We start from the raw sequence: 24,050 nt of genomic DNA, 5'->3' as shown, positions 1-24,050 counted from the left end.
CCAGCTACTTGGGAGGCTGAGGCAGAAGGACTGCTTGAGCCCAGAAGGTCTTGGCTACAGCGAGCTGTGACCTAGGCAACAAAGTGAGACCTTGTTTCAATCAATCAATCAATAAAAAATGTAAACACATAAAAACATAATTGATAAACACATAAAGAAAAAAAAAAAATCCAGGCGGAGGTAGAGATTGCAGTGAGCTGAGATTGCACCACCGCACTCTAGCCTGGGTGACAGAGCAAAACTCCATCTCAAAAAAGAAAAAAAATATCCAGAAATGTATACATATTCAGGTGACAACAGTGGTAATTTCCTGGCACTAGAACTATGTCTGTATTATCTTTTTTTTTCTAATTTTCTATAGTACAATAATATTGCTTCTATATGAACTTGCTTAAATATACATATTTAATTATAAATATAAGTACATAAATATACTTAATTATATATTTAATAATATTTATATATATATATTTTTTTTTTTAAGACAGAGTCTCGCTCTGTTGCCCAGGCTGGAGTGCAGTTGCGTGATCTCGGTTCACTGCAACCTCTGCCTCTGGGGTTCAAGCAATTCTTCTGCCTCAGCCTCCCGAGTAGCTGGGGTTATAGGCGCCCACCCAGCTAATTTTTGTATTTTTAGGAGGACACTGTTCTGCCATGTTGGCCAGGCTGGTCCTGAACTTCTGACCTCAAGTGACCATCCTGTCTTGGCCTCCCAAAGTGCTGGGATTACATACATGAGCCATTGTGCCTGGCCTCATTACAGATATTCTTAAAGAGCTTAATCCCTTAATTTTTGACATTTTATGGTAAGTACTGCTGAACCAGGTATTCAAATAAAGTGTCTTCATACAGGTAATATTCATTATTGAACAGATATTATTACAAAGTAAAACATTGCCACCTTTCTACTACTCTTGGTTTTTTTCCAGAATTTTTGTTGCTAGATCAGAGGTATATGAGAAAGAGAGTGGTAAGAGGTGAAGTCAGAGAAATAGCTGGGGGGACAAATTGTGTTGAATTTTTTAGGACTTTGTTTGGGACTTTAACCTATGTGCAGAGTGAAGTGGGAAGCCATTGTTGGGTTTAAGAAACGCTATGAACTGACCTTGCAGTTTAACAAAACAAATTGAGTGAAGAGCAGCGAGTCCTTTACTTTAAGGAGCCTGTTGCTCATCTGAGAAGTGATAATAGCACTGGGTTATACCAGAATGGTAGTAGTAATGTTGAAAATTCGTCACATTTTGGATGTATTTTAAAAGGTATCATATAGAGCTGACAGGATTTTTTGAGGAACTGGATGAGGAGTGTGAGAAAAAGAAGCTAAGGATGACTTAAAGTTTTGACCTGAACAATTAGAAAAATGGTGTAACCATTCTCTAAGATGGGTACAAGAGGATCCCATATGGTGGGTTGTTCAGCAACTTGATTTTAGACAAGTTAAGTCTGAGATGCCAGTTAGACATCTACATAGGTATGTCAAGTAAGCAGTTGGATATATTAGTTTGAGGTTCAGGAGATAGATCTAAGCAAAATAATAATTCCCTCTGTATTTATGTAACACTGTTCAAACTGTTATTACTACAATAATTTCCACATTGTTTTAGAGTTGTTCACATAGGTATTGTGTATACCATTGCTGTCTCTCCAGCTTCCCAGCCCCCATGGACAAGGGGGAAGGCCAAGGATCTTGCCTCATTTATTTTTATGACTATAGGGCCTAGTATGGAGTAGACGTGTATTAAATATTTGTTGGATTGGATCAAAGTTTTAAAATTCATTTTCCTTTGGGTAGAAAGAAAAATATTTACTTGGAAACTGTTTTCAGATACTGCTGTAAACCTTGATAAGTAGATCAGGTTATTATGTCATGTATTATACTATACTAATATTTTCTGTGGTGGATCTATTTTATTGGTTATATTCAAACATATTTAAATTTTCAGATTCTGCTTGTTATACCATTTAGACTATGCTTCCCAACGCTGTAATTATCATTACTTTGGGATCTAGGTAGAAAAACTAAATATAGAGCTTTGCATTTGTTAAAGTAAAATTTGTTGCTTTCTGAACTTGGTTTGGGCTCAAGTGCAGAATCTGGTATATCCTTGGGTTTTTCTCTCCAAAATTTCTTCTATGTTTCTATTATGACTATTAGTAGCATGATTTACTGAGGGTTTTCATATACTGTTAGTATTTATTTAATCATTTAGGTACCATAGCTGTGTTATTGATCAGCAATTATCTTAATTATCAGGTTGATCTTAATCACTTTCAAAGAGATTGTATTTATCATCAATCTTTGAAAGAACCTTTCTAGTCGGATCTTAATGATATGGCAGCCAAATATAATAGGTAGGTGTTAAGTTTGTGGGAAGGAAAGATGGGTGTCTGACATCCCTGAGATTGAATCCTGGCTTTAACCCTGACTTCTTGTTCAATCTTGAATGAATTGTATTGATTAAAATGGTGATAATAAACTAAGTAATTATGAGAGTTAAATGAAATAATGTATTTTATATATGCATATAATATTTATATAACATGCATTTGATATGCCATATATTAATATGCAGCAGTGATTAATTATGCTGAGATAATTTTATATAACTCAAAGGAACTTTTGTGTTTTTTTGTATAATTGGACAAAATTTCACTACGGAAATGTTTTAAAGTAATTAAAAAATTTTCGAAGAAGTTTAAAACAATTTGAAAAGCAGTGTTGAGGGGAAAAAGTAACTCACTCATAATTCCACATTCTAAAAAAATCAATGTTATTTTGGTATATTTGTTTAATCTTTTGTATAATTAGTGCCTTAGGGAAGGGAAACCATAAATATATTTATAATATTTTTGAGACAAAATACTAAAGTGCATATAAGAATATTGTTGATGAAGATCAGGTAGGTTTAGTAGTAAAGAATAACTTTCTCTAAGTAGAGTTTGAACAACCAGGAAATTCCATGTTAACAAAATTGGTGCATAAGTAGTAAAATATAGTTTAAAGAAGCTCAGTTATTACTTTAAATATGCATTTTGAAGTTTTCCAGCACAAGGGTTCTTTATCTGTTGAAGTTAGGTGCAACATGTTGTCTATTTGCAAATTTTTTCTAGAAAGAGAATCCATGGCTTCAGATAATCAAAGAGACTCTTATTAACTCACAAAATTAAGAACACTGGCCAGACATGGTAGCTCATACCTATAATCCCAGAGTTTTGGGATGCCGAGGTGGAAAGATCACTTGAGGCTGGGGGTTCGAGATCAGCCTGGGCAACATAGCAAGACCTCTGTCTCTACAAAATATTTTTTCTAATTAGCCAGGCATGGTGACACGTGCCTGTAGTCCCAGCTGTGTGGGAGGCTGAGGCTTGGATAGCTTGAGCCCAGAAGTTCGAGGCTGCAGTGAGCTATGATTATGTCACTGCACTCCAGTCCAGGCAACAGAGCAAGATTCTGTCTCTAGAATTTTTTTTTAAAAAAGAACACCTTCACTAGAGTAAAACTTCATAAAGTTAATTTCAGCTTATTTAACATGGCTTATATTTTAAAGCAATTGTTGCTTCCCGGTGTTTCATATACCTTGTTTTCTTAGATATTAGAAACTTAGTAGTACGTAGATTTTATTTTCTTTTTTTAGTCTATAGGGTTTTTTCCCCCCATATTGCTGCCTTCTCTAAGGATACAGTGACCATTTAAAAGGTGTATGATGGCACAAATTTTATTATTTAATTTTCAAAGCTTTCTTCCATCCTAAGGGAGTCCTATCATTCATGCCATGGTAGAGAAGGAATGTTGTATTTTGTCCTACTGGATTTGTCCTACTGGATCAGTTTTATTAATTGTAATCCCTGTACCTGGCATCTCTCCACTTAAGATTCTTCAACTGTGACTTGGTTTTCGACTGGGATAAGAACAGTGAATAGAAAGAGAGAAAAGCCATGTCTATTTTGTTTCAGTGTGGAAGTCTGCTGAGTTAGAAATGTATTAATAAATTTCCATTGTGGTAGGCTGTTCCTTGTTGTGTAACTCTCATTACATTTTGAGAACCTACAGTTTAAGCCTTTTTCTTCTTTCTCAACCAGAGCAGGTACGAAGACTTAGGCAAAGCTCTAATATTTGGTATCTACAAAAGAAGTTGATGGAGAGTTGCTTGTCACTTGGAAGAGCCCTTCTGTAGAAATTTGAACCTTTAACTATTCTATAGCAATTATATGAAAGTGCTTTTATTTATTCTTATTTATTTATTTATTTTTATTTTTATTTATTTATTTATTTTTTTGAGATGGAGTCTTGCTCTTGTCATCCAGGCTGGGATGCAGTGGCGCAATCTCAGCTCACCGCAACCTCCACATCCTGGATTCAAGCGATTCTCCCGCCTCAGCCTCCCGAGTCAGTGGGATTACAGGCATGTGCCACCACGCCTGGCTAATTTTGTATTTTTAGGAGAGCCAAGGTTTCTCCATGTTGGTCGGGCTGGTCTCGAACTCCCGACCTCAGGTGATCCTCCCGCCTTGGCCTCCCAAAGTGCTGGGATTACAGGAGTGAGCCACCACGTCCAGCCTGAAAGTGCTTTTATTTTGTGGTACCACGTTCAGTTTTTCTTGATGTTCCTTAAAGAAACTTGAAGGGAGTGCCTAAACACGGGTTTTGGTTGCTATTACAAATTTATTCATGTGGCTGTATTTCTGAAAGTAATGTGCATCTTTCTTTTACACAGTTAACAGAAAGTAATTCTGAAATGCAGACTTCATTAAGAGTACAAAGTATATTGTCATAGGCATAACATTCAGCCTTTTAGCAAGGAAAGTGACTGTATGTTGAATTCACCCAAAAGATTTAGATAGTGTTGTAACCATAGCTTTAAGTAAGAATACAGTTCTATTTAAAAAGAGAGGCAGTGAATCCAGTTGATAATCTGCTGGGTCATGATACTTCAAGGGGATGGCTTAAGAAGGGAAGGGTAAAGAGCATATAAAATATTTTTCCCCTTACCATTTATTCTCTCTTCAAAAATTGTCATGTTAATTTAAGTCTTACTAAACTTCACTTTTAGAAGGATTTAAACTCTTCGTCTAATTATTATAGAGTTTTATTTCTGTCTTAAAGATAAATTTGTGTTTCTTAAAACGTTTTTTTTAAAAATTTTTGTTTTTCTGTCAGTGTCTAAACTAAGAATTAAGGTAACTTATTTCACCAGCCTGTTAACCCTTCCCCTACCTCTTCTTTTTGATACATGAATTTTGTCTAAGTTTTGGGTCAGGGCTATGTCAATGCATATGCATCCTATACAGTGTCAAAGTGGAAAAACTGAAAAACTGATTTAATTGCAAAAGTAGTGTGCCATCTTGTGGAGGGTTATGCAATCAACACAGTCTGATTTATCCTAAAAATCAAAGTAGAAGACAGATATTGCACTTGGGCACTAAAAATAAAAAGCCTGTTCCATTGTACAAAAAGACACTGAGATGTCTTTATATACCTTAGATTTCTACATTATTTTTAGTGTATATAAGATGTGTAGATTAGTACTACTGGTAGTAGGTAGCTCCAGAGTTTGTTTTATACTAGTACCAAATTGGTACATGTAGTATACCAAAGGATATGGTTGAATTTTAGTTTTTGTGGCCTAAGTAATGAAAAATAGATTGATTGGTGATTGATTGACTCAGTGTTTTAGAATAAAATTTGTTTGACATTTCGAACATAAGCTGTTACTGGCCACTTTACCTCCAATCCCTGTCATTCTCAACTCCTTCAGTCAGTCCTGTATGCTGCAAGTTCAGATGTTACCTTGTTACCCCTCTGCCTAAGATCTTCTGTGGCTTCTCCACTGTCTGTGTGAAATCAAGTTCAAAGCCCTTATCCTGTTATTTAATCCCTTCCATGATCTGGACACTGCCTGTCTTTTAACCTCCTCTCCACCTCCTACCTATGTGTTCTTTTAAATCAAACAGTGTATTTATTCATCATACAGTTTAACCATTTAACATGCGTTATTTAATTTAATTTAATTTAATTCTCACAGCAGCTTTATGGGATAGATACTGTATCACATCTTAGAGATTAAGAAACCAATAGTTAAGGAACTGTGTGGTGGTCGCATAGCTGTGGTGATAGAGCCAGGATTGTAGCCAGGATTTGCCTGACTAGAGTACACGTTCCTTAAAACGCTTTTGATGTGTTTTTCTGTCTCTATACTTTTGTTATCCTTTTTTTTTTTTTTTTTGGTTTTTTTTTTTTTTTTTTCCTTCCTGCTGGTGCATAGGTCAAATACCATTGTCACCATGAAATCTCTTCTGAGTCCCCTCAGCCAGATATACTCTCTTCCCTCTTTTGAACCCTCAGGTGCTTTTTACCTTGTTTACCTTTCTTACGACATTTAGTCTGCCTTGCGTTATGTTGATCTGTTTGCCTTTTGATATTCTTGACTAGATTGTAAGTTCCTTGAGGATAGGGACTGGGGACTATGTCTTCTTTCTTTTTAATTCTCTAAAGTGCTTTGCTAATTCTCAGTACTCAAAAAGTGTTAAATAAACATTCCTCAAAGTGCTGGGAGAAATGGATAGACACTATAGCCTATACCCCATTCAGAAAAAATATAGAGAAGGGGTGAAGGGGTTGCTCCTTGAAGAAGATCGTACTGCCCCAGATGTAAATGAATTATTATAGAACGTATAAGCACGAGAATGAGCTTCCCTAACCAACCTACTACCTTACTGCAAATATTAATGCTTTCTTTTTTCTCCTTTTTACTTCCTTACTTCTCTCTACAGTTCTCTCCAGTTATATCCATAATTTTTAAAGGTCTTTGATATCCTTTGTGCATTAAATAATACCTTTTCTGGTGTCTGTTTCCACATAATAGTTCTTCTTTGCATGACTTAAATAATTAGATGAATTAATTAAAATTTTTGTTATGCATTTTCATTCAGGTATGTCAGAAGGCTCAGTTTCCATCCGATTCATTTAATTTTACTATTAAACTTCAGCTGGGACCACAAAGCCTTCATGGATAGGAATGACATCTTGGCTTAATTCCATTAGGATGCTTACTGCGTGCCAGATTTTATTTTGCTCAGCTATCAATGAGGCTGTTGTGGAAATGTGGGTTTTCTTTGCTGTGAGAATTTATGCGTACAAAGAGACCTGCTTTTCAGAAAGAACATTGAGAACCCAGAGCCCAAGAGGAAGGGTTATTAAAGTTAATGAACCAGGGTAACCTTATCCAGAGGGTACCCAGAAACACTGTAAAACAAAAGGTCAATTGCTATTGCTATTTTAGTTATATACCCCTTCTCCAGGCTTCAGAATTTAACAGGGTTAATTTCCTTTTAGTGAGGCCTTGGCAAATAATTTTTAAGCCAGATGAAAATTCTTTAATTTTTTTTTTTTTTGCTGTAAAATTGTGTGTCTGAGTATTACCGTGTGCCATTTTGGAAACAGAATGTTACTTAACTGATGATAATGGATTGTTTTATAGTTCCAAGATAGGACAGTTTTTTTGGTAGTTTGAAATAATTGGCATTATTTCACACTTATACAGCGCCAAAAGTGTTTTATATACTGAATTAGGCATGTAGTCAGTTATAATATCATTTTTATTGTACTTAGTAACTATAGAGTATTTTTCATTTTTATGCATATTTTAAAGGTAGAAGTGATGTTCATACTTGTCAGCCTTCAGAATGTTTTCATGTAACTTTTTTTTTTTTTAGATGGAGTCTCGCTATGTTGCCCAGGCTGGAGTGAAGTGGTGCAATCTCAGCTCACAGAAGCCTCCACCTCCTGGGTTCAAGCGATTCTCCTACCTCAGCCTCTTGAGTAGCTGGGATTACAGATGTGTGCCACCATGAAAGGCTAATTTTTGTGTTTTTGGTATAGATGGGATTTCACCATGTTGACCAGGCTGGTCTCGAACTCCTGACCTCAGATGAGCCACTGTGCCTGGCCTCATGTAACTTATATCTGAAGGACTTCACAACACTGAGAATTTTGCAGACGAAAAAACTAAAACCTAGGAGGTTTAAATGATCTGTACTGATCACCCAGTTAGTACTAGAACTCAGTCGTCCTCCAGTGGCCTGTTCTTATCCAGAAAACAGTGAAACATTTTTTTTTATTTCCCCAGGTATTTGGGGGATAGAAGAGACAAATCACTTGAAAAATTTACTTAGAGTTTGAAATTATATGCAAATATGACAGCAATCTTGTAGAAGATAGCCTAACTCTGTGAATGACAAAAGGTTTTCTTAAATAGTCTTCTAGTATTTCCAAGTACACTTTGAATTGTAACCCTGCATGGTGGGATATAACTTGGATGGCAGCTTCCATATATACAGGCCTAAGGCGTGTTAGTTAGAGAGTACATGACTTTACAGTTTTCATATAGTGTTTTATTTAACATTAAAAGATAATCATTGGTGAGCTTATACAACTGGTAGACTTAAAACAGTTACAAAGGGGGAAATATTTGAAGAAAGGAAACAACTTTTTTTTATGTTTTATTTTTTGAGACAGAGTCTCACACTGTCACCCCAGGCTGGAGTGCAGTGGCGTGATCTCAGCTCACTGCAACCTCTGCCTCCCAGGTTTAAGTGATTCTCCTGCCTCAGCCTCCTGAATAGCTGGGATTACAGGTGCCCGTCACCACACCTGGCTAATTTTTTTGTATGTTTAGTAGAAACGGAGTTTCACTGTGTTGGCCAGGCTGATCTCAAACACCTAACCTTGTGGTGCACCCGCCTCAGCCCCCAAAAAGTGCTAGGATTACAGGCGTGAGCCACTGCACCCAGTTGGAAACGCACTATTATTGCATAAAGAAGGGGCTAGATGGGGTGGATCATGCCTATAATCCCAGCGCTTTGGGAGGCTGAGGCAGGAGGATTGCTTGAGGCCAGGAGTTCAATACCAGCCTGGACAACATAGTGAGCTCCTGTCTGTACCCCCCCACCCCCCAGAAAAAAAGTTAGCTGGGCATGGTGGCACATGCTTGTAGTCTCAGCTACTCAAGAGGCTGGGTTGGGGGGATTGCTTGAACCCAGGAAGCTGCAGCGAGCCATGATTGCACCACTGCACTCCAGCCTGGGCAACAGAGAGAGACCCGGTCTCAAAATAAATGAATAATGAAAATAAAGAAGGATCTATGATACACAATGTTATATGTAAAGATTCATTATTCACTGAGCAAGAAAATCAGTTTTGTCAGTGATAAAGTCTGTGAATATAGTAGACATTTCAGAGTCAGAAGAAACCAAATTCTCAAGATACTTAGAATGACTTAAAGGATAATTTCTGATGAGTTAAACGTACCACCATATATTTGGAAAAATTTTCCCCAGTTTTTATAGGAATATCAAAGCTATGGATCACTTTTTCTTAAGATATCTAATTTTAACTTAAAGCTAGTTTTAGCCATCGTTTTTGATATAGCAATAGAGAGAAATTACCTTTAATACGACTTTCTTCAAAAACAGCTAAATGTTCTTATGCTATACTTTTACACTGTATATTCCTCTGGAGTTTTTATTTTTTACAATCTGAATTTTAAAATTCCATAGCGGATAAAAAGTGGCTGCATTATTAAGAAGCTGGTAAATGTAAAGTTTTCAAGGCCAAACACAGAAGCTCCAAACCAGCTGCACATTAGATTTTTCTGGGATACTTTACAAATACAGACTCATTTTTACCCATTGAAAACCTGTGCAATCAGAATCTTGGGACATGCCTCCTACTTATCTGTATTTTTATAAATCTCTCAAAATAGTGGTTCTGCAGCATCCATTCATTCTTAGGATATACTAGTCTAGTATATATTTGAGAGAGTTACCAGGTTAACATTTTTATTTTAAAATTTATTTAGATGTGCCTTCTTAAGTGGTCTTAGAAACAGCTATAGGTTTGGGTGCCTATGCTTATTTTGTCCTTTATTTTTTTACACATATTTTTCTGATTTTCATAGAGACTGTTTATTTGTTTGGTGGCTGGGATGGAACACAAGATCTTGCTGACTTCTGGGCGTACAGTGTGAAGGAGAACCAGTGGACATGTATCTCTAGAGACACTGAAAAAGAGGCAAGTTCTCAGACTTTTCATACATCTCTATTACAGTAGGGGCGTAGATGTGCATTTGTTTTTCGGCGTGATTATATTCTTCACTAATGTCTATCAGCAGTAGTAGCAATAGAGTTTGTGGTAAACAGGTTTTTTTAAGTACTCTTGAATTTCAGCTTCTATAACTGGCTCTTCAGCTACTGATACACAACCAAATCTGTATTATAGAGAGAGATAGAAATGGGGATTTTTATATCATTTTGTTTTTAAACTGCATTAGCCTAGAAATGTAACTGTGTAACTGTCTTTTTTGCTCATGTCTCCACTACCTCTATTCTTATCTTTAACGTTCATCTTATTTTTATTTCTTCTGGAATATTGTGCTTTTGACACTCTCGCTATCTCACTATTTTGGCCCCTGTTATTTTACTATATGTCAGTTTTCATAAATGATATATATTATCTTTCATTAAAATTGTACATATGTATGCATGTGCATGTCTGTGTATGCACATATACATAAAGCATTTCCATAGTGAATAAGATGGCTTAGGTCTATGGCTTTGAATTAAGTGCATGATTATATCCTGGAGTAAAGCAAATATTAATTCATTTATTATTTTTTCAAATTATTGTAGAACATTTTAATTGCACTCTCCATTTAAACTGTTTCAGGATATAAAGTGAAAAATGAATTATAAGAAAACAGTAGGAGCCTCAAATGAAAAGGAGATAAAAAGGTCTAATTCATAACCCACTGATTTTGATCTAGGAAGGCCATTTCCAAAGATCTAGTGCTGTGTCTTTAATCCTGGGGAACTAGGTTCTTGCTTACTCTGAAACTATGTTAATAAAAACTGTTCAGGGATTAATCACTGGACAGTTTTTGTTTTTTCAAATAGATGTTGAAATTCTGATTTACTTTTCTTACCCCTGGGAAAGGATGTGTAAGTGGCCTTCCTTTTTCAGTATTGAAGTACTGTTTTCTGAAATGATTATTTCTGTCTTCAACAACAAAAGACAAATCTTTAAAAAAAAATTAACTTTTTTCTACTAAAGTATCATAAATCTAGGGTGATGACATCTGTAATTATTCTTGTGTTAAGCCTAAGTTTCATCCTAAAATCCTCCCTCTTCTTCAGTGAATGTGTCTAATTAGTGCCTAAGATCCAACAGTTCTCCAAGTGCCTGGCATGATCCAACAGGTCATCCAATACCACATTTCAAATGTCTTTTCCTCTCCATTCCTTTTGGCAGTTTTTTCAACTTTATGGTTTCTTATACTTTTTATGTCTCCATTGTTGACCTATTCTCTGTTCATCAACACAGTCTTTAAAAAGCATATTTGGGCTTGGTGTGGTGGCTTACACCTATAATCACAACACTTTGGGAGGCCAAGGCAGGAGAATTGCTTGAGGACTGGAGGTGGAGACTGCAGTGGGCCATTACTGTGGCATTGCCTCCAGCCTGGGTGACAGAACAAGACCCTATCTCAAAACAAAAACAAGGCTGGGCACAGTGACTCATGCCTATAATCCCAGCACTTTGAGAGGCTGAGGCCAGCAGATCACCTGAGCTCAGTAGTGTAAGACCAGCCTGTCCAACATGCTGAAACCCTATCTCTACTAAAAATAGAAACTCCAGCTGGGCGTGGTAGCAGATACCTGTAATCCCAGCTACCTGGAAGACTGAAGCAGGAGAATCCCTTGAACCCAGGAGGTGGAGGTTGCAGTGAGCTGAGATGGCGCCACTGCACTCCAGCCTGGGCAACAGAGTAAGATTCTGTCTCAAAAAAAAACTAAAACAAAAACAAGTCCCCTAAATACCATATTTGATCCTATGACACCTCTACTTAAACCCTGTGGTTAGCTTCAGCCTTTGTTTCAGTTATCGTTTACACAGTTTATTACATTACAAGCACTCATAAAACTTCAGTGGCATAGAGTAATAAGCATTTATTTGCTCATGAGTCTACAGGTTGGCTCAGTCATTCTTTTGGTTTTGGCTGGGCTCATTAATTTGTCTAGGAGTCAGCTATCTATCAGCTGGTCTAGCGTGGTTTCAACTGGGACTGCCTGGCTCTGTTTTATATAGGCTAGCCAGAGCTTGTTTTCATGGCAGGTGCTGGGCTGCAAAGGGGATGAAGTAGACACGAGCAATCCATCAATTTTTTTCTTTCCCTGATAGCAAAAAGCAATCATGTAACCAAGTCCAGAGTCAATTTGTGCAGGATACTACTAAAGGTCATAGATCTAGGAAATTATAAATAACAACAACAATAATAAAACAATTTATCTCAGTTCCTTTTGCTTGGAAAATTTGGAGTAAAATTTGGAGTAAAAACTCCAAATTTCTCATCAAGATTTGCTACTCAATTTCTTTTCCAGCCTCATCTCCTGTGTGCCAGTTATACTTGCTGGAATTATTCAGCTTTCTCACCTGTGTCCTTTGGCAATGTTGTTTTCCTTGTTTGGAATTAACAGAGGATCTCCCCCTAACTTTACCTAGTAAATACCCACTTATTCTTTGAAACTCAGTTCAGACTTCACTTTCTCTGTGAAGCCTTTCTTGACCTCGCCAAGAAGAATTAAAAGCTTCCTTTGATGTGCTCACTTAACCCCTTTTAATACTTGAATGGCTTACTATAATGATTGATTTATCTTCATGTTTCCCTATCTGAATTCCTTAAAAGCATGAATCACATTCTTTAAAATGTATGTATTTTAAGCATGTGCACATTCTTACTCTTTAGTAAGTAGGTGAGGTAAGTTAAATGAGAAATTAATACCAGAGAAAAAGGAACAATAAATACAAAATCCAGAGAGGTTAGGGGGTTTAAAGGTAATATTAAATGTTATTCTTCTAAAGCTGGGTATGGGTACATAACTTCATTCCGTTGTTTTTTATACCATATGCATATATTGTAAGTAATCTTTATAATGCAATAAGTAATTATTTTAAAACTCGTGCTGCTAAAATATAGAGATTATTTTGATGAGAACACTTTCTATTAGTTCAGGGTCAGTAGAGATAAGTAACGTGGTGATTCAGTACCAGAGCTGAGATTTATTATAGTTAATTAATAGACTCATAAAAACCTTTTGTTGATCTTTCTGTGAATTGAATGATAGTATGTATCTAGCATAAATGCTCATTCCTTTCAAAATTGAACAGTTAAGTAGTTCATATATCTAATTTTCCATACCAGTGAGTGCAAGTTGCTGTTTGATGAGATCCCAGAGTATGTATTTTAGAAGCATGATAAACAATTAAAAAGCAAAATTAATTTAATTCACTTTAATTAACTTAAATATGTACCTAATAACACATTTAGGAGATTGAAGGATAAGAGGATAGCTCAGCTCTCAAAGAGAATGATTACTTTAGGCCAGGCTGAGGTGGGATGATCACTTGGGCCTGGGAGGTTGAGGCTATAGTGAGCCATGATAGCACAACAGCACTCCAGCCTGGGCGACAGAACAAGGCCCTATCTCAAAAAATAAATAAGTAAAACATTTTTAAAAGAGAATAAATATTTTAAATGTTCACATACGTATGCAAGTAAGCTTTTATAGGTTCAAAACGAATGTATTGTTTTTTAAAGTAGTCAATGAAGGCCATTTTTATTAGCTTCAATCTAGTTCCTAGATTCTTTTTTTAAGATTAACTATAAAAATCCAATATTTTATAATGTGGCTATAAGCTATGATTATTAATGAAAACAAATTTACAGCAAGAGGTATCTTGGAAAAGGCTGGATTATATTTTTTTCATAAAGGGAGGATGGGAAAATGTTCCTTACTTTTGTTTATTGTTTAAATCATATCTCCATTTTCTTGAGTATTCACAGAATTGTAGCATTTGAAGGAATTAGACATGGCTCTTGTTGGATTTTACTTGTAATAGTGCTTCTCAAACTTCATGGTCTCAGGGGCCGTTTAGACCTTTAAACAAAAACCCATTGGTGTTCTTAGTGCTGAGTACTTTAAATATTTTTAATCAATTTTAAATAATAGTAATAAACCTATTACAGGTGGATATAAAACATTTTATTAAAAATAACTTTCAAAAAATGAGAAATGTGGCATTGTTTTGCATTTTTATAAATCTCTTTAATGTCTAGCTAAGGCAGCTAGATTCTCATATCTTCTACATTTACTGTCTTACAACATGTTTTACCTGTGAAATACATGAAGAGAGTTGGACCTCATATAGTTGTGTTTTTGAGAGAAAGTAGTATTTTAATAGCCTTTTCAAATAATTGCATATGTTCTTTTTTGATTCCATATCTCAAATTGACAAGTGTTTTTTTCTTAAAGATAGTTGCAATATAGACTCTGAAACCATACCAGCTAACTTTTTGCATTGTTATGTTAAAATCCATTGATCTGTTTTGCTCTTTGGATCTTTTACCTATGAATGTATGTTTATCCATGTGTTGGTCACTTGAAAAATATTGGTTCCATGAGTTATGCACATCTTCCAAAGATTGGTTTTTGGGATACTGTATTACAAAATATGCCACATTTGTTAATATCACTATCAGTCTCATTAGAGTCTTTTAAGTATTGGGAAGATGTCAAGATCACAGTGGCAGATAGGTTTTCAATAATTCGAATTTTTGCTTTAAAACATGCGTTAGAATACCGGCAACAAATTTTGTTGATTTTTTTTTTTTCCTTCAAGATGGATACACTGCTTCCTTCATTTTTGAGAAAATGTCTGCCATAATGTCCAAATAACCATAGTTTGGTCATTATTTGTTCTTTCAAGTAAATATATAGTATGCCGTAGAAAAAGCAACTGCCATCAGTTCACAGCTCAGACAATTACAAAGGTACTTTTTCCTGAGACAACCATGCTAAGTCAAGTGGCTTTTTTTTTTTTTTTTTTTTTTAAGACGAAGTCTCACTCTGTTGCCAGGCTGGAGTACAGTGGTGCGATCTCGGCTCACTGCAACCTCCACCTCCCGGGTTCAAGCGATTCTCCTGCCTCAGCCTCCTGAGTAGTTGGGATTACAGGCGCCTGCCACAATGCCTGGCTAATTTTTGTATTTTTAGTAGAGACGGGGTTTCATCATGTTGGCCAGGATGGTCTCGGTCTCTTGACCTCATAATCCACCTGCCTCGGCCTCTGAAAGTGCTGGGATTACAGGCATGAGCCACCGCGCCTGGCCCTCAAGTGGCATTTTTGTATAGTTTTCTAATTCTCTTTAATGTTTGGCTCAATAAAAGACATCTGGATTCATATGCTTCTTTATTCAGTTGCTGTATCAGAAAGTCATGTAGCCTCCGGAAATGTTCACATACACTCATAAGAGAATAAGAGTGAAAAGACAAATTTTTTTTGTTAGTATTGTTGTAAAAATAACTTTGACCTTATAGACTCCCTAGAAGTACCTTGGAGACCCCAGACCACACTGAGAACTGCTGCTTTAATCTAATCCACAGTTCCTATTCAGATATAGACTATTATCCAATAATGCCCCAGTAATGTTCTTTATAGGCATCCCTTGTCACTCTGCAACCCCAGCCCAGAATTTAGACCATGATCATGTATTGCTTTTTGGTGTCATGCTTCTTTAGTCATCTTTAGTCTAGAATAGTTCTCTAAACTTCTTTGTCTTTCTTGACTTTGATGATTTTTAAAGAGTGCAGGGCAGTTATTTTTTAGAATATCCTTCAGCTGGGTTTGTATGTTTTCTTAGGATTGGATTTAGATGATATATTTTTAGCAAGAATAACCCATAGATCACATTAGCATCTCCTCAGTATATCATATCAGGAGACACATTACGTCCGTTTATCTGATACTAGCTTCAATCACTTGGTTAAGGGGATGCCCACCAGATTTGTCTAATTTATAATTAACAAGTAATTTATAGGGAGACATTTCAAGATTATGAAAATATGCTGTTACTCATCAAACTCTCACCCTTTTATCATCCATTAATGAAACTTAAAGCTTTTCCCAAAATGGTTATACCATTTTATACTTTGCCTGCAATGTATGAGATTTCTGGTTACTCCCTATCTTCTTGGCTCATTGATTTGCTTTGGCACCTTGGCCAAAAATCAATTGATCATGTAAGTATATGTCTCTTCTTGGACTCTATTCTGTTCTATTATATTTTGGTCTCTTCTTAACCAGTATGACACTCCTTTGATTACTGTAGCTTTATAGTAGTAACTTTATAGTAATTCATGAAGTTAGGTAATATATAAATTTTAGAATCATTAATTTCTGAAACTGTTGGGATTATGATGGGAATATGGTAAATTATATATTAATTTGGAGCAAATTGGTGGGTTTTATTTTGTTTGATCTTTTTTTTTTTTTTTTTTTTTTTTGAGACAGAGTTTTGCTCTTGTTGCCTAGGCTGGAGTGCAATGATGCGATCTCAGCTCACTGCAACATCCTTCTCCCAGGTTCGAGTGATTCTCCTACCTCAGCCTCCCGAGTAGCTGGGATTACAGGCACCTGCCCAGCTAATTTTTGTATTTTTAGTAGAGGTGGGGTTTCACCATGTTGGCCAGGCTGGTCTCGAAATCCTGACCTCAGGTGATCCACCCACATCAGCTTCTCAAAATGCTGAGATTATAGGCATGAGCACCTGCACCCAGCTGCAAATTGGTGTTTTAATGATACTGAATCTTTCTACTCCATGAATATGGTTTAGTCTCCATTTATTTTAGTCTTCATTATCTCTCAGCACTCTTAAAAGTTTTCTATTTAAGAGGTCTGTAATATTTTAGTTAACTTGATATCAGTGTATTTTGCTTTTTGTGCTATTATAATGGAATTTAAAATTTTTTATTTTCCATTTGTTGGCTGGTAATATAGAGGAATACAATTGGTTTGTTAATATTGCCTTCGTATCATGTCACTTTGTTAAGTCTACTTATTTCTAATAGCTTCTTTTTTATTTCTTAGAGTATTTTAAAGAAGCAGTCATTTTTCTTCTTTCTGTTCTCTTTTCCATCTTTATTTTATTTTATTTTATTTTATTTTTTGTTTCTTTGAGACAGTCTTTCTTTGTTGCTCATGCTGGAGTGCAGTGACATGATCATGGCTTGCTGCAGTCTCAACCTTCTGGGCTCAAGCAATCCTTCCACCTCAGTCTCCGCAGTAGCTGGGACCACAGGCGCGTGCCTCCATGCCCAGCTAATTTTTAAATTATGTATAGATAGGGTCTCTGTATGTTGAATGTACGGAGGAGTCTTGAACTTCTGAACTCAACGAATCCTCCCGCCTTGGCCTCCCAAAGTGCTGGGTTTACAGGCATTAGCCACCAGGCCCAACCTTTATTTTATTTTTTAATGCCTTCCTTATTGCACTGACTTGAACTTCCAGAGCAATGTTAAATATAAGTAGTGAGAAAAGACATCCCTGTCTTGTTTCATAGCTAAGCAGGAAAATATTCAGTGTGTCATTAAGAAAATTAAATTTTACATTTTCTTACATCTGTTATCAGATTGAAAGTCTTTCTATTCCTATTTTGCTATGAGTTTTGATCATGAATAGATAAATTTTACCACATGCTCCTTTACATATTTATTGATATAATTGTGTTTTTTCTTCTTTATTAATTTAATGTGGCAGATTATCCTGATTGATTTTCAGATGTAAAATCAACTTTACATTCCTGAGATAAAAACACCTTTTTGTTGTAAAATATTCTTTTCATATACTGCTCCTGCTGTTTGGTAATATTTCGTTAAAGATTGGTTTTGTCTTTGTTCATAAGGGGTCCTAGCCACCTGTAAATGATTTCTCCACCTCTTCCCCATTTCTTCCTCCTCCTTTCCCTTCTCTTCCTTCTCCTTTGTAGTATTGTTATTTGGTTTCAGTGTTATGTTGGCCTCATAAAATAAGCTAGGAATGGAAGAGAATGTGGATAAACAGTAGAGTTTTTCTTTTTCCCCGTGTTCTGAAAAATTTTGTCTAAAACTGATACCGTTTTTTCCTTAAGTGCTTGATACAATTTACCAGTGTAGCTATGTGGGCAATAATGAATTCAGTTTTTCAGTATGTGTAATTACTTCAGATTTTCCTCTTTCATCTCATGTCATCTTGGTAAGTTAGGTTTTTTAAGGAATTATGTCTGTTTTATCTACGTTGTCAGATTTTACCTATGTTTTTGATAGTATTCTCTCTTTTTTCATTTCTAGGAAGTCTGTAGTGTTAATCTTGCTTTCGTTTCTGGTACTAGCAATTTGTATTTTCCCTCTTTTGTAAAAAATTAGTTTGCCAGTGGTTTATAATTCTATCAGTCTTTCAAAGAACCAACTTTGTTAATTTTCTCTATTTTTTTCATGTTTTTTAGTCTATTGATTTATCTTTATTTCTTTTTTCTTGGCATATAATTTGATCATCATTTTAATATTATTTGTGCTTATTTAGTTGAAGCAAGAAGTTCTATTATTCTCTTATTAAAATTTCAAGTTTTACACTCTATACATTATGGCATAGATATATGTTACTTCATCTTTGTTTTTGAGATTATTAATGGAGGAAATCCTTTCTTAAATAAAATTTTCACCTTATTTGCTGAAGATATTCTTTGACAAAAATATTTTAAAATAAGTTTAAAAATAATAGTATGAATATTAAAGTGTACATTTACATCAACTTCATTGTCAAAATACTGTTCTTCCTGCCTAATATTCCTTCATTTCACTTAATTAATACTGCTAGATTACTCTTCTTAGAATATTGCCTTTTTATGTTGTATCTTGCTTTAGAAACCACCAGTAGTTCTTTATTGCCTGCAAGATCATAAACTGTCTCCTCTGTCAGTCATTCATCAGGCTTCCTATGTCCACTTTATACATCAATTCTGTTATTTCTGCAGCAAGAACTCTTCATCTCAGTCATAACTGCATACACTGTTTTAACAAGTATGTTTTTGCCTTTGTTTCTCTTCTAGAAAAAATAATCTGAAATTGTGAAAGAGCCCAGTTTTTGGCTGTGGTACACAAGGGCGTAGATTTGCTATCTTACTTCCTAGTTTTGTGACGGTGGACTCTGTGAAATGGTGATAATATTTCCATACAGGGTTGTTATAAGGATTAAATGGAACACACACATACACAGTAATAGTGTAAACAGAACTTCGGAGTTGTTTAACAAACATTAGTTTCCTTTCCTTTCCCCCTTTCAACTAATTAAACCCTGTGCAGTTGAAGTTCTTTTTTCCCCCATGAATCCTTTTGATTATACTACAATATGTTTTATGTTTTATCGGGTCCTGTGATACAAGTGATACCAGCTAACTAATTTATTGATAAATACTATTCTTAATATTATTCCCTATTTATTTACTGTAACTGTGCTGTTTATTCAATCAGGAAAATTGATTTTACAATGCAAAGGATGGATAAAGAAGTCATAGACTTGGATTCTTATTAGTTTCTGTCACTAGCATATTAAAGGTATCATCCTGGTCTTATATTTTCTTGCTAGGGTTGTATTTTCTCATCTTTAAAAGGAGAAAACTAAACTAGAGATTCTATTTCTTTTTTATTATACTCTAAGTTCTAGGGTACATGTGCACAATGTGCAGGTTTGATAGGTGAGTATACATGTGCCATGTTGGTTTGCTGTACCCATCAACTCATCTTTTACATTAGGTATTTCTCCTAATGCTATCCCTACTCCTGCTGCCCATCCCCCGACAGTCCCCGGTGTGTAATGTTCCCCACCCTGTGTCCAAGTGATTAAACTAGAGATTTTATTGATGTTTCTTCTAATTTTGAAATTCACTGATTCTAAATATTCTTGGAGTACCTCTTTTGTGCTAGAGTCTGATGAGAAATACAAAAATGTTCATAAAGACCAAACATGTCTTAAAGTAGATTGTCATGTAATAGGGAATTGAACTCTGTGCACAAATGACTAAAACACAGTGCAGTATATGGTAGAAACCATATAGATGTTATCAACAGAGTGCCATAAGCTGCAGTGTAGTTCATTTCATCTTTCATGGTAGATTTTAAGCATTTCTAAGGTAAGATTTGTGTCTCCTACTGCTTACTGCTTTTGCTTTTCTTTAGAGAGTTAAGCCTAGTGTTGGACTCATATTGGTTGACTTGATGTGAGTCTCTGAGAAACCTTTTAATGAAAGGTAATAAAAAGGGCATTTAATTTGTCTTTTATTTGTTCTTTGATTGTTTTTTCTCTTTCATTTGTTTATTTGTTTATTCATTTTCTCTCTCTCTACAGAATGGTCCTAGTGCCAGATCGTGTCATAAAATGTGCATTGACATTCAACGGAGGCAAATCTACACATTGGGGCGTTATTTGGATTCCTCTGTGAGGAATAGCAAATCTCTGAAAAGTGACTTCTATCGTTATGACATTGATACAAACACATGGATGTTACTAAGTGAGGATACTGCTGCTGATGGAGGGCCGAAATTGGTGTTTGATCATCAGGTTTGATGCACAGTTAAATATATGATGGAATTAATCAGTGCTTAGTGATTCTTGCAATTAGAGTTTATGTTAGATGTTATGCTGAGTTGTCTAGTAGTGCTTCCATGACAAATACCTATGACAGATAATAATAATTGTTGTTTCAGTAGGTATAAAGCTGTTCTTTAAATTTTTTTCTCTTGTTTGTTGCAGGGCAAAATACAAAAATCTCAGGACATAGAGTGTTGATTTATAGAAACTTTAGAGAGCAGATGGAGTAATATTAGGAAAAACACATTTAGTTTTATAACGCATATGCATAAATCATAACAATAACAACTTACCCTTTTAATTATATTTCTTATTCTACATTCCTGTAAGAAATGGAAAATCACTTTATAATGAACTAGATGAAATCTAGAGCTTTTCTTCCAGTTAGAGTGAAATATATTTTGTTTTGTTTATAGTCACAAAATTTTATAAACCTGGAGAGGAATTTGACATACTAAATTAAACTCAGCACCAGTAGAAATTATACAATAATGTTGTTGACTAGAAGACTGAACATAGCCTCATTGTAAGCCATTTTAATATTAATATACATGTAGCTCTCATTAGCCCCATCATTGTCATTATCATTGTTACCTGTCTTTGAATACTTATTCCATACAAAGTCAATGTAGGTCAAAAAAGACAGTAACCATTTTGAATTCTATAAGCAAGTTTTTACCTGGCTCAACCCACATCCCAATTTTTTTTTTTTTTTTTTTTTTTTGATGTATTGAGGAGAAAAAGACTTTAAAAATCTATAACTCTGTGTTGATGAACATAAATTATCTAGTATTCGGGAAATGGGAGGTGGTACTAGAATTATTACAAAACCTAGGTGAGACCTAAAATCTTATCTAGGAGTCAGAACCCAGGGTCTTTGTTTATTGTGTCTTTATAGATTTTTGTTAATTCTTTGCTTTTAAACTATCCTATTGCCATATTTCTATTAACATATAATTGTTATAGGAGAGTGGTAAGGAGAGGAAGAGTGAGTTATGCCTATCAAGTTAAGTGGTAGGTAGAAAATCAAAACCAGTATTCTTAGAAATACTCCTCAGCTTAAATTTGGAACTTCTGTTGGCTCTATTTAACTGAGCTCCACAAAGCTATGCACATCCCCGCTGACACCCTCAATGTTCTTCATGTGGAAAATAAGCATGCCAAGAAAAGTTAGGCTGGTTCTGATTTTTTAGAAATATCAGCAGATAATATTGTTAGGGAACAATTTCTTCTCTTGTTCCCAAATGGTTATGTATTTCTTTTACAAAAGATGCTGATGTCCTTTTTTTTTTTTTTTTTTTAAACAGAAAAGAATAGCTTAGGAGTAGCACGTAGAGAGTTCTTGGGTGTGGCCTTTGTTTCTCTTGATTTTATAAAATAGGATGTTTCTTGGAAGCTGGGTGCTATTAAATAATGCATGGTTTTCAACTGATTAGGTGGTACAGCAGAACACTGGGGGTGAAGAAATAAGGATTTCAGTACTCATTCAGCCAACAACTAGCCCTGTAATAGTGAGCAAGTAATCTGTATGCTCCTGCATTTTGCTATTCTATTTCATACAAATAAAGCTATAAGTTAGAACTTACACTTGTAGTGTTTATGACACTCCAAAAATAGCTTGTGGTGTTCATGACAATTTAGGATTTAACACTTAATGTTCAAATTTGATAAAAATATGAGAAAGCTATACGATACAAACATGCCTAAAAGCTATTTGCCATTTTTAATTTTAACATATTTAAAAAATAAAATTTAAAGACTTCTGGATTTCTTAAGAACATAGTGGCAGTTTAGTTCTCAAGCTTTCCTTGATATTGCTTTGTGTGGTTTTCCAGGAATAATGGTAATCAAGCAAAAAGATTTAAACACACACACACTCTCTCTCTCAGCAAAATCAAGAGCCAGAGTAAACCTACGACTCCCAGTGCCTTGTAAGTTTATCCAAAAACAACTGAAATATTCAGAACTTTTGTTGAAGTCCACAGCAGTATAATAGGGAGGCCTGGGAAAGCAGAGGGAGCCTAGCAGTTGTATATCATAGTGAGAAGTGTCAGGGACAGGGCACAGATTGCACCCAGGGCAGCCACTGGAAGAATCAGTGAATTAACATGTGTAAAGTACCCAGAAAGATCCAGAGGTGATATATGTCAGAAAGCACTATTTTGTAAAAGTGAAGGAAACATAGTGGGAATGATGGCTCCTTTTGCAATGGCCAGTAAGAAATTTGGGGAGCTCAAAGCTTGAGATCAACCCTGTAAGCCAGATGAGATTCATAAAATTAGAGAAGATATGGCTTCACCAGAAGTGCCATATTTTGAAGGAATCATTCAATTCATTAGCAACAGAGGAAGGAGTTCTTGAGCAAGAATATCCACCTTCCACAGAAATCCTCTGTAAAGTCATCTGGTCCAGGAAAATTCAACTCAATTATATATGAAAAACTAAAAAGCAATAAATAAAGCTTTAGAGAGACATTCTAAAGAAAAACAATAAAAAGAAAAATAACAGTAAATGAAAGTTATATACCGGTATATTGCCCCTTTCAGAAATGAAGACTTATCTACAAAGAGTGTAAAGAAGGATAGGTAATGATCATACAGCATAGGAATAAGATAAAACAAAGAGGTAAAAATGATTAACCGGGGAAGGTAGGCAGAGGAGAGCCAACATATATGTAATTGGAGACTTTAAAGAAGAAAACCAAAACCATGGAAAAAACAAATATTTATCAATTGAATTCAAGAACATTTTCCTGAAGAAAGATTTTACTCCACGTATCAAATGGGCATACTATATTCAGAAAAAGTTGACCCAAATACTTAACTCTAAGACATATATTAATAACATTGACTATAAAAGATAAGAGATCATTTTATAGCAAGTAGACAAAATGATCAAGTCACCTATAAGAGAACTAAAATGAGACCGGTATCAGATTTCTCTACATCTCCTTTCAGTGCCAGGAGATAATAGAGCAACATCTAGAAGACATTCAAGAAAAGACAGTGTGAGCCAAGAATTTTATATCTAGCCAAACTGTCCTTCAAGTGTAATCACTTTTTGTGGAAATTACTAGAAAATGGAAAGTGAGCTAGCCAAGAAGTAGCAGGAAAAACTTCAGTTGAAGAATTGAAGATCTCAGCTCATTGATATTCTCACTGGGTCATGAGGCATTTTTGGAGGTTTGTAGAAGGGAAAGTGGTAGGTTGGGTAACACTGGATACCTAGAAGGCTTTATAGCAGTATCTTCAAATTTTGTGAGGAGACGATTATTTTGAACCCAGCCAAACCCTTACCAATCTTGTATTCCTGTGATAGGGTAAAATAAAGTCATTTTCAGATTCAAAAAATAATTTTTCCCAGGAAAATAAGTGGTTATCCACTATTTGTTTGATTTTAAAAATTAAATATCTAACCCCTGACATAATAAATGAATAGTCTTTAAACTTTTGGCTTTAAAGATTTTTTTAAGTCTTTGATGGAAAAGACATTATCATACAGAGTTTAATAAGTTACTAGCTTTTCAGAAATTTTT

General features: G+C 35.2%; 1 protein-coding gene across 6 annotated transcripts in view; it reads left to right on the top strand.

Moving 5' to 3' along the window:
* Nucleotides 1-24,050, top strand: part of MKLN1 (muskelin 1) — a 161,694-nt gene that overhangs the window by 87,491 nt on the left and 50,153 nt on the right. For all 6 annotated transcript variants that reach the window (XM_021935346.1, XM_021935344.1, XM_021935348.1 and 3 more), the window contains exons 9-10: nucleotides 9,957-10,069; nucleotides 20,273-20,485. In XM_021935346.1, coding sequence (XP_021791038.1) covers nucleotides 9,957-10,069; nucleotides 20,273-20,485 — 326 coding nt within the window. The remainder of the gene's footprint in view (nucleotides 1-9,956; nucleotides 10,070-20,272; nucleotides 20,486-24,050) is intronic.

This window comes from Papio anubis, chromosome 4, assembly GCF_008728515.1.
Source record: "Papio anubis isolate 15944 chromosome 4, Panubis1.0, whole genome shotgun sequence".
Lineage (NCBI taxonomy): Eukaryota > Metazoa > Chordata > Mammalia > Primates > Cercopithecidae > Papio > Papio anubis.
Note: the sequence above shows the minus strand (reverse complement) of the source record. Positions and strands in the feature narration are given on the sequence as shown.